The sequence below is a fragment of the Anabrus simplex genome, chromosome 2 (assembly GCF_040414725.1).
Source record: "Anabrus simplex isolate iqAnaSimp1 chromosome 2, ASM4041472v1, whole genome shotgun sequence".
Taxonomy (NCBI): domain Eukaryota; kingdom Metazoa; phylum Arthropoda; class Insecta; order Orthoptera; family Tettigoniidae; genus Anabrus; species Anabrus simplex.
Genome location: NC_090266.1, coordinates 1,154,807,368 through 1,154,819,444, shown reverse-complemented (window position 1 = coordinate 1,154,819,444; position 12,077 = coordinate 1,154,807,368). Strand labels below are relative to the sequence as shown.

Sequence of the window (12,077 nt, the reverse complement as noted above, 5' to 3'; positions counted from 1 at the left end):
ATCCTCAATCAAGTGTTTTTCAGGAAAAAGTATCTCATGTAAGGACGGCTACAACATACCTATAAATCTTGATGTTAAAGTCCCTTCATTGCAATAATTAACCCTTAACTATGAATGTTAAAATTTTGTGCGTAGTTGCTGACGTGAGGTCCCACGGACCACTATTGGAAATATGTGCTAGAAAATGCCAAAGTATTCATTTTGATGCTTTAACTATGTATTCTAATAAATCACACATTGCTGAATTAAAATATATTAAACATAAGCAGTTAATAGCAATATTAAAGCACCAAATATAATATTACTTGCAAGGTTGCAGTTTCTATGGTACAAAAGAAGGGGCTTCGGAAATGTCTGAGTATCCGCAGTCTGTAACACACATTTACATAACTGCATCCTAAATATAGTGTTCATACAATGAAGTATATTAATAGGTCCTTAGAATAACTTATCACATGCAACAGAAAATATTGTGCAACACTTCCTTTCACCTTATAAATCAAATTCCTCTCAGGAGATTTTTTGTAAAATAAAAGTCTCTTTGTTTAGGAAACAATGGTCCTTCAGTCTCATTTTTGACGGTGGAGAAAACAAGGAATAGCCAGAGAGGGTTTCCAAGTTTTTTCGGGAAATGAAAAATTGAGGGATCAGCAGTCACAACATTTATTAGAATTTCGAGAAATAACAATAAATAATTTGAATGATTTTGAACATTTTCAATAACTAAGCTTTAAGATCAAACAGTGCCACATATCCATGAGCCGAAAACGGCCACAGGCTGTGCACAAGATAATAAATATGAATAAGACTGTCGTCTTATGAAAGCGGACAAAAATTCAGAATATCTGAAATAGTTATGTATATTAAGTTTGAAGGCTAGTCCAAGCTAGTCCGATATTAAATTAAATAGTCATGACTAGATATTAAAACTATCAAAAATTGTGGAAAAGTGGTCTCCAAGACCAATAAATTAACAAGGATTCTAAATTTAAACAAGACTTCACAGCACCAAATTATCCACCAGGAAATAATAATGAAAATAAATGGTTTCCAAATATGAGAGCAGCAATTAAAGAGTCCTGCACTGCAGTGCTATTGGAAATCTTGAAAGGCAAGCCAGCTGCATAAAATAGTCGTCTTCGAGAATTAGACATGGCTGGCCAAAACGTAGTATAAAATTCATGAGTTTGGATCACAGCTTTGTGCAAAATACAAAGTCCAGGCTATGATAAATATAATTCCATAGAAAACTAAAAACGCCGGCCAGGAGTGCAGAAATAGCGCTCGTCTTGACATGCCGCAGATCGAATAAGCAAGCAAGGCCCGGGGTCAAAGGCCTGTAGCAAGGTGAAGCGAGACACATGTCAACAAGCTGCCAGCTTCAATGCGTGCGGCAAAGTTCAGCCTGGAAGAAAAGAGAACATTCAAACTGCCGCGGAGCAGCGATTACTGTGAAATCTTGTTGAGAGTGAGAGCTGCATCCCTGTAGAACTGGATTGAGGTAGCCCTTAAATAGCGCTGTAGAAGGTTCCAGATAGGACACAATATAGTGCTGTAAGACTAACAGAAATAATTACACAACAGTACATGAAAATCTTAACGAAAAAATACAAAATAGTGAGGGAAAGGGAGTCCAAAAAGAATATTAAAAATTCCCAGTTAATTAATTAATTAATATAACAAAGGCTAAAGACAAATAACAGAAATGACCAATGAAAAAATAGAAAAGCGCGGAAGAATACATTCTCGGTACAAATCAGAAATGAAGTAGCCGGTGACGCAAACAGTCATGTCAAGGTTATGCAACCAATCAACAGGCAAGAGAAAATGACATAAGGCAGCAAAGAAGAGAAGGAAAATGGGCAAGCAGTGTTCGTATGACCTGTGACATGATTGCACGTCGAAGGGAACTCACAATAAATCAACAAAAAGTAACCAAACCAAAACAGTTATGATAAGAACAACATATAACATAAATTCAGACAAATAGGAGAGGTACCGAAAATAGTGAAAATTACTAACAAATTGTATGTTCATGGACGCATGAACCAGACGGTACAGGATTATCATGCGTATGTCAATTCAATGCAAATGTCTGTACTTTACAAATAAAAGTAAATTCATGTCCTCGTCCCAGGGTGGTGCGGCTCATTTCTGGCATACTCAGGTGAGCTGGATGTACAGTTTTGACCATATGCCAGCACTTCTGCCATTTTAAAATCTTTGGCAGTACTGGATATTGAACCGAGGCCTCTAAGGATGGCAGGTAATAGTGAAAACCGATTACACGACGGAAGTGAACATTTCACAAATGAGGAATATAAAGTGTCGCTCTTGGTTCCATAACGACGGATGTGAGCTGTTACAAGAGTCACTTCCAGAAAACACTGGCAGCGTTGAAACACAGAGAAGACTGGAAATTAGGAAGCTAGACGAGGAAGGAAATTTTTAAGACCATCGATGCAAGTGAAGGGCTGAAAATTAGAGGCTGAACGGTCCCAGGGACCTCATGTCAGTAGTTAAAGGGTTAAAGCAAGTACTGTACTGGCAAAGCGATTGGCAGGGAACTTTCACAAGGGACCATCTTAGTATCACATTCAGCTGGTACTATTTAGTGAATCCTCAGAAATCATAAAGCAGAGAGTGGCCACAACAACTGGAAGGAAACAGTGCATTTCAACAGCTCTTCTTGAAGATGGAACGAGTTTCGGCAAATGATCGTATTTGTAAAACATCTACATTATATCCAGGGTTAGATTTTAATTTTTTACCTTTTTTGATTGTATTGCCGAACAGATGTTTGGCCCTTCTGGGATTTCAGACAGGAACTGAAATGGCTCCTTCCTAACACGAATCTAGTGTTTTAATATGATCGGATACGGTTATTATCTCGAGACCAGAAGAGATGTTGCACCTTACGTATATAAAGCCCTGTTTTGGTCCTAATATAAGACGGGGATATTTACATTTATGTTTATATATTCAAACGTCCTTATAAAAACAGCCGTCGTTTTATTTGTGCAGCATACCATTTTGAAAGTTTGTATCATTTTCCACTCGCATTGGTTTGTGCAGCGAGTGCACTTTCCAGCTGAGCTCTAGGTCATGAATAAACCAAAATTTCTGGAGTTTTGATGTGTTTTTTTTTCCTCTTTCCAATCTCTTTGTTATTAATGACAGGCAGAACTGAATATTTAATGCATTGGAGAAATTTTGAGAATCAGTACATTCGAAACCATAATCTCGAGTTCATCATATCCTTTTAAAAGCCAATGTACGATAGAAAAAGAAGGGATTTTGCCATCATGTTGGGCGCCTTTGTATCTGATATACTTTATTTGATTTGATTAGAGAATTAAAAACTACTTTCGATCGATTGCTGGTTGGCTTTGCATTATATTAGATTTTTTTTATGAGCTTGGCTTATTAAAATTGCTGACATGAAAGAAGTTTTCACGGGAAACTGGCAAAATTTTCCCCGCTAATACTGGATGTAAAGTATCAAGATTTTTAACTTATGTAATTAATATTTGAAGCATGTCGCGCGGTTCAGCTTGCCTGCCTCTCGCCCATAGGCCCCAGGTTTGGTTCCTGGTCACGTCAGGCATTTTTACCAGGATATGAGAGCTGGTTCGAGGTACGCTCAGCCTACGTGATTACTATTAATTGAGAAGCTATCTAATGGTGAGATGGCAACCCCGGTCTAGACAGTCAAGAATAACGGCTGAGAGGATTCGTCACTCTGACCATTCTTTGAAACTACTATACTCAGCAAGGGACCGAAACACAACTGGAAAAATAACTCAATTTTTGAAAAAATCACCATGCAGAAATCTATTGTTAAATGTGTTCTAATCTTCCAAAAATTTTGGTGCTGAACTATTTCTAACTTGTTGTGTCTTGCATTTGAATACATCTGTTTTGTTCATCCGAAGTTGCCAATTCTTGTTCATCCCCTAGTGTCCTTCTATTTTCCTGACTGCTTGTACATTGTCTTTTATATCTTCCACTTTTGCACCATCCACGGTATACTTCCTGTTGCCCAACATTTGAATATATCTCTTCCACGATCACCTTTTATCTTTCATAATAAATAATAACCTACCTGCCACACAGTCCAAGACAGAACTCAAGCTAACCAAGTCTGCCAAAACTTTTCTTGGCTCCATGTTAACTGGAACAGATGGATCCCTGTCAATAGTGGTCCATATATTTGTCTTTCTGTGTGCGTGCGCGCGCGTGTGTCGGGGGGGGGGTATCATTTTCTTCATTATCTGAAGAGCTGTCTATGTTTGAAATAGCTTCTTCCTCTAAAAATACAGCAAAGAAATAAAATCATTATTTTTTTTTGAGCTGTCAAAATCTTACAGGAAAATGGAACATTTATGAAGGTAATCCCAAAAATTAGGTCTCCTTTTTTAAAAATAAATACATGGAGCTGTGTATTTCTACAATGGTTTACATCATTTTACAGCTTGAACATTGAGCTATTTTTCTACATAATCACCATTTTGGTCGATGCATTTTTGTAGACGCTATGAGAGTTTTTGTATGCCCATGTCATACCAGCTTGCCACCATGCTGTTCAGGAAGTTGTGAACGGCGCTTCGGGAAACCTCAGGAACCAAAGTGCGAGATTATCCAGGGTGATCCACCGATCTTCACGCATGATTTGCTCAACTTTCATGACTGTCTCGACGGAAATTGACGATCTCCCGCTCCTTTATTCGTTCGTTGTGAATTTCAGTCCAACCGGCCGCAAACTCTCTACAGCACTTACAAACTTTTTTGACACCCAGGCACAACTCACCATACACTTACGTCAATTGGCGATGGATTTCAATCGGTTCAGTATCTTTTGCGTTCAAAAAACGAATAACTGCGCGCACTTCGCATTTGGCGGTAACATCCAATGGGAGCTCCATTCTCAACGGCTGCCAAGACAAGACTGAGTGCCTCAGCACGGCGTGCGCATGTTTATATGCGAGCGCGGGAAACACTCTCCACAATATTGTGACCAAGAGCCACAAGAACCTAGTTCTGTATTTATGAAAAATTAGGAGACCTTATTTTTGGGATTACCCTCGTATTATTGTATAATTTATTAATTGTAGACTACAATAATTTTAGAACTGACTCCATATTCTTTTAATCAACAACAAAAACTTATTTTTCTGACATCTCCACAGCAACAGAGCAAATACAATCCCATCTAATCTCTTTTCCCTTGCTTTTTTTTTTTTTTTTTTTTTTTTTTAATCTCTATGTCACCATTGAGCTGCTACATCACTACCCTTCCAGTGACAAGGTCGCAAACAAAATTTAAAATTAATTGAGAACTAAGGTAATAATAAAAAATAAAGCAATATTTACAAATTACACAAGAAAAACATGCTCTAAAAAGCATTTTGGAAAATGGACTGTTCTACCAACTCGTGTTGTTACTGCACTTTTTGGTACTACTGTTTTATCGAGAAGTGGTGTCCTGGTTGTCAATATTGGTGTTGATAATGAGTGGTTTCCTTGTTGAGATGGAGTATTTTCAAGGTGATCTGGGTTAACCTAGTCCTTGTCCACTAACAAATATGCTGGCTTTAATCTGTCCACTAAAATGTTACAGTTCCTTGACTTGATGAACACAGTGAAAAATTTATCATTTCGATCAACCACAGGGAATGGACCTTCATAAGCAAGTTCTAGGGGCTTCTTCACTCTATCCACATGTACAAACACACGTGAACAAGAGTTTAAGTATTTATGCACAAATACATTTTTCTTGGTTTTCACTTGCATAGGAACACGTTTTAGTTTTCTCATAGCGTCTTGGAGTTGGGTCACAATAGTTTCTGAGCAATCATTCTTCGAAGCTGGCACACCTAATAATTCACCTGGCAGCTTGATGGCTTTACCATACACTATTTGAGAGATGGATGCTCTAGTTTCTGGGTTGTTTGCTGCACGCAGTCCAAGCAGGATCGTTGGTAGGGTTTCTGACCATTTTAATGAATTATATGCCTTCAAAGCTGTTTTGAGTGCATGGTGCAGTCTTTCAACTTTACCATTACTCTGAGGGTGATAGGGTGTTGTTTTTTGGAGCTTTATGCCATGCATGTAAAGAGAGATACTTCAAATTGTCCTCCTTGGTCATTAGTAATAAAAGACAGAACTCTGAAGTGAGATACCCTGTTTCATAAAAAGCTTTGGCTACTGATTCTGCAGTAATGTTAGTTAATGGAACTGCTTCCATGCAGTTTGTGAATCTATTCCATTTAAAAGATATGTATATCTGTCTGAAGGAGCCAATGGGCCAACCAAATCAATATGGACAGCAGAAAAGCGATCATGAAGTTGTTGGAAATTTCCTATAGGTGAAGATGTATGTTTTGAGACCTTGCTCTTTTGACAAGCCAAACAAGCTCTAACTCATTCACGAACATTTCGATTAAGATATGGCCAAATGAAACGAGATGACATTTGCTTCACAGAAGATTTGACTCCTGGATGTTGTAAGTTGTGGATCTGAGTGAAGAACTGTTTTTGAAATTGTTGAGGAATGAAAGGCCTGATGGAGTTTGTCAAGACATCACAACACAGGCTTTTTCCACTTGAATGTTCATAGGGCATGAATTTCAGAGATATAGTGCCATTCTTTAATGTTAGAAATCCAGCATCCTTGACTTGGGCATCAGCTACTTGATCTAGGTCGAAAGTGCTAATTGAATCAATCAGCCACCGTATTTATTTTCTCAATAAGGTGATGGACATCTGTTAAAAACTCTAATATATATTGCAGCTGTCGTTGCTGTAGAGGTTATGCCTTTTCATTATTTTGCTGAAAGAATACAACAATGGTTGTTGGTCAGTATAAATCACAAAATGATGACCTTGTGGACAGGTAGATGCTTAGAAGTCTCCGATCATAACTGCTGTATGACTGTTGTGCGTCATTCATTGTTTTTGAATAAAAGGCTAGGGGCTTCCATCTGTGTTCTTCAACTGCTGTACAACGCTTCTAATAACGTAGTTACTAGCATCAGTCACAAAAGCTAGTGTGTAGTTTGGATTGGGGTAAGTAAGCATTGTTGCTTCAGCTAGGCCCTGCTTCCATTTCTCAAATTGTTTTACTGCTTCAGGTGTCCATTGAATTATTCACTTGTCATGTTTTCTTGCTCCTTTTAGATACTCGTATAGAACAGCTTGGGTCTCAGCAGCATTCGGGAGGTATATCCTGCAGAAGTTTATCATTCCCCAAAATGAGCCGAGTCCTTGAATAGTTTCTGGTAGTTTGAAGTTCACAATGATGTCAACTTTGTCTGGTAGTGACTGGGTCTGCTATGATGTTATAAGTTAACTCTTTCTGCTCGCATGTTGACAACAGATTACACTTAATTGTGAATCTGTTGACAACAGGTCGACAGCCGCCGTTCAGCACTAACACTCGTGTGTCGAGCTCTGGTCAACACACAGTTTTGCATCGCATATCTGCTCTGTGGAGTACGTTACGACTTCTATTTATTATGATATAGATGTTAATTCCCATAGGGAACCTGAAATATTTGTCCAGAATGAGTAAATTTATAATACCAATATAAATGGTCCGTTATTGGACATTATAAATTTTCCAGCTAACTCATTCCTGGCTGCCAGTGTTTTGCCCTAGTGTGCTACGCTGGGCTCATCAGTTGGTAAATAGCACACCCACAAAGACACATGGCTAGTCCTGGAAAATTTATAATGTCCAATAATGGACCATTTATATTGGTATTCTATTTATTATTCAATGAGTGCTGCTATCTTCTGAGTACTGTGACAATGAATTTCAGACAACTTCTTTTAGAATGTGAAGGCATATTACTCTGTTTCCTCAGTTATGTATATGCTCAATGGAAAGCGATCGCAGGAAAATGGTGGCGCCCGGCTTGACGGAGGATGAAATATTGGTGACAATTTCAACCGAATTTACGGATAATGACCATGAAAGTGATGAACTTTCCAAGGCAAGAGATGGAAGTGATGTTTCAGAAAGTGATCTGAGTGATAATAATAATGAGAGCGATGCATTTAATGTTGGGGAAGGTGATAATATTTTGCAGCGACCCAGGCCTCATTGGCATGTACAAAATTCTAATACTGCTTGGAGATCGTGAACTACAGGTGATGTAGGCCTGCCTAAATTCCTTTTTAGGTCAGTAAGTGGATTTGTAAGCCATGGCAATAGACCTGTTACAGAATTACAATACTGGCAGTTTTTTTTTTACGGACCAGCTACTAACCTCCATTACAAATGAGACTAACGAATACGCGAAACTAAACATTCAGAGTAACACTCCACTTCAGAAGCGATATATATGGTGTTCATGGAAGAAATTCAGAATAGAAGGATTCCAAGGTTTGCAGAAATAGGAAAGTTGACTTGGGGAGGCGAGAAACGTTCACTTCTGCAAAAACCTGTGAGAAGCAACCAGGAATCATCCAGGACTGTGCTTCGAAAAGTATCACACCCTCCAGAAATTCTGATGAAAATGTGGGGAAAGACCTATCTTTGTCTTTCTTGTGTCTTTGTGTTCAATATTTTTGCATTTTGAACCTGTACAAATTTGTTATGGCTAGGACGATATTCGAGGGCATTCTAGTTGTTCTACTCTGATAACAGACTTTTACACATTAATAGGTACATAGACCATCCTTATTAAATTGTTCAAACACTATTCTGAGATGTTGTCTATGCTCTTCCTCAGAACGTGAAGCGATTAGACAATCATCTATCTATGCATTGATAAAACGTTGGAATATACTTGGTGAGTTTCTAAGTTCAAATGGCATTACGTTGAACTCATAAAGGCTGAATGGTGTTGTCACCACAGTTTTGGGTTTGTCCTCTGGATTTTTAAATTGGGCTTTAAAGAGGTCGATCTTCAAAAAATTATGCTGAATGTCCTCAATCCTCGGAATGGGGGTATCGATCAGGTACCTTTTGATCACTGAGTCTGCGAAATTCACCGCAAGGGTGCAGCGTGCCATCCCTCTTCGGTGCTAAGAGTAAGAGACTAGGCCACTGAGAATTTGACAGTCGAATTATACCATGGTTGAGCATGAATTTAAATTCTTCTTTGACAATGCAGTACTCTGTGCTTGTACATAGAGAACAAACAAGATCCATCCATATACCGTTTTGTAAATGCTCAGTATTTTCTTATACCGTGCTTACTTTAGAGACATTTTTCAAATACATACATTCAAATATACCAGCATATCTCTATTTGTGATGCAAGTGGAGATTGCTTGGTATGAAACCAATCCCCATCAAACATGCTAAAACTCTTGAAACTTTCTTAGAAGATTCCCTTTCAGTTACTCTCCTGAATTTCCTTGCTGGCTTTTGAATATCTTTTCTGATACAATAAAATCTGTTGAAAAGCAAGATATTGCAATAACTGACGTGGAGGATAAAGTAAACAAATTGATAAAAAATTTAAATTGCAGGAAGTTTGAAAAGCTTCTTACAGTTGCTGTGAAAAATGTTACAAGAACTGAAAAATGAAGTACACATAACAGTTTAAAAGTTTTAAATTCAGTAGATTTCTCTGACACCTGCATTGAATATATTCGGGAGTAGTGTACACCATTTCTCACACTTCTTCAGACTACATATTGGATGAGTTTGAAGGGAATGGAGTTTGTGACATGGAAAATTCATACAAGAAGGCGAAGATAGAATTGCCAAATTTTACTGTGAATGATGAGGACATCTTTGATGAGTGTGCATGTGTGAAAAAATTGTGAAGATAAATTTGAAGTTTGTAGTGAACTGAACAATCAAAGTATCAGTGACAAATGGTATGAAATGTTTGCTCATTTAACAAAACAGAATATAAATACTATGAATCTGACATGCTTCAAAAGTTTTTGTTTGGTTCTGCCAAGATGCAATGTAGCTGTCAAAATGCTACATAAATTTCTTGTTTGATTCTTCCTGGAACCTATGCAGCTGTTGACCATGTTTTTCATTAATAAATGCAATGTAGATTGTTGAGAAAAATGGAATTAACATAGAGACAGTGAATGCTCTAATCATTTTAAGTGAGCTCGCATCCCCGAGATAGTGGGTTCGAACCCCACTGTCGGCAGCCCTGAAGGTGGTTTGCCGTGTTTTCCCATTTTCACAGCTGCTTCCTTCCCACTTCTAGGCCTTTCCCGTCCCATTGTCGCCATAAGACCTATCTGTGTCAGTGCGACATAAAGCAAGTAGCAAAAAAAAAAGGAATCATTGTAGGCCCTAAGTATTTTCCTTGAGTTGAGTTCCATGCCCAAATATCATAAGAAAGAACTTCTCGTGATGATTCTGAAAACATCATTGCAGCTATGATTTATGGTAATATTGTTATTTATAAAAACATGGCTATTCAGTTCTGATTTTCATATTTTTTAACCTGTACTGAATTTTTTTACAAAATGTCCCATGTTTTAAATGTGAAAAGCACAAATGTTCTGTTTTCTAAAAAAATTAATAGGAACCCTAATGTGGGAAGATATAGGCTATTGTGTAGATGTCTACAAAGTGACCAGGGATGCGTACATTGAGCATTTGCATATGCTAAAAAAAGAAAACTTCTGAATTTTTCTATTCCGTAAAACAAGATTTGTTTTCCTATCTCAGTTATACTATGTGCAGTGATATTTTGAAGCCCCATCAATTTTTTTTGAATGGACTTGTATATATAGTGTACTATATTCTGGGTCTATTACTTGTAACCTTATTTTTAATTAATTTATATTTATGAAACATTCTGATATACATTGTTTCTTTCCTGTTGACAGGCTCGTCCCTCTGACTATGCTCCAGAATATTTGATTAATCAAAAGCCTGTTTCATTTCACAAGCACTGGATGGTTAACCCAGTTGAAGTATACAATAAGTGGTTTGCGGCAGTCGACCAACAGTTGGATATTTTTCAGCCAACACATAGGCATGCTGAACTCTAACTGGAGAATTATGTGCATAATGTCTAAAAATACTTATATAAGTATTATTTAATAAAGAATTTAAAAATGTCTGAGAATATTTTTTACTCTGCCCCTTATTTTTAAAATTATTTGTATCCAAGTTCCAATATATAACAGCAACCAGCTTTTTTACACATTAGTATAATTTAGATTTAAATAGAATACACAGAACAAAAACAAACTTATGACATTATAGACCATTAAGGGCCTTCGCCTGTCCAGTCAGTTAGCCTGAAGATTTTGGAGTGCCCCGTGGTCACAATGGTGACATCCTGAACCATACTGCTTGGCTTGGTATTGTTTCGATGTACTTCAATGCTTTAGGACTTGAACTAACAATCTACCACACTGATTGCAATAGGCAATATGGAGTCTTAAGAACCTCTAATTTTGAGATGTTATAGTGCCATTACAGTCTCTGTCAAGCCACCAATAGTTATGGACTAGAGCAACGATGTGGTCCACAAATCCCAAAGAAACATTCAATTCTGTTGTATTTATACTCTCTCATTAGTCCTGTTTTGTCATACAGGTTCGGGGATGAGGTGGGATGAATAAATCTTTTACAGCCGGATGCCCCTCCTGATGCCAAACTATTTGAGGAGGTAATGAAGATGAAATGATTGATGGTAAATGAAATAGGGTAAGGAGATGGAAGGAATCGGCTGTGACCTCCGAACAGGAACTATCCTGGCATTTGTCTGCAAGTGAAAATGGGAAACTACAGAAAACCATTCTCAGCGCAGCTGATGTGGGGTTTGAACCGACATGTCTTCCAAACGTAGAGTTCAGCTCCACAGACATAGCGTGTTAACATGGATGGCCGCTCTGCTCGAAAGAAACATTCATTTCCATTATATAAACATTCTAATTTGACTTAATTAGTTTATTCATTGTCATAAAAGGGTTTCAGATAAGGAAGCTTCACATTTAGTAGATCCCAGGGTTAAATCTTGGTCATTCTGAGTATTTTTCCCACACTCTGGGAAACTGTACATATTGTGTCACAAGCCACCATTTTTAATTCAAGTCTAAACATAATTTCACTTAATTGTTATCAGGCATTGTCACAC

At 37.7% G+C, this 12,077-nt stretch overlaps 1 protein-coding gene across 3 annotated transcripts in view; it reads left to right on the top strand.

The window, feature by feature from the left end:
* Nucleotides 1-11,054, top strand: part of LOC136863367 (beta-1,3-glucosyltransferase) — a 589,711-nt gene extending 578,657 nt beyond the window's left edge. For all 3 annotated transcript variants that reach the window (XM_067139767.2, XM_067139768.2, XM_067139766.2), the window contains one exon: nt 10,819-11,054. In XM_067139767.2, coding sequence (XP_066995868.1) covers nt 10,819-10,983 — 165 coding nt within the window. In that variant the 3' untranslated portion in view covers nt 10,984-11,054. The remainder of the gene's footprint in view (nt 1-10,818) is intronic.
* Nucleotides 11,055-12,077: the final 1,023 nt, after the last annotated feature.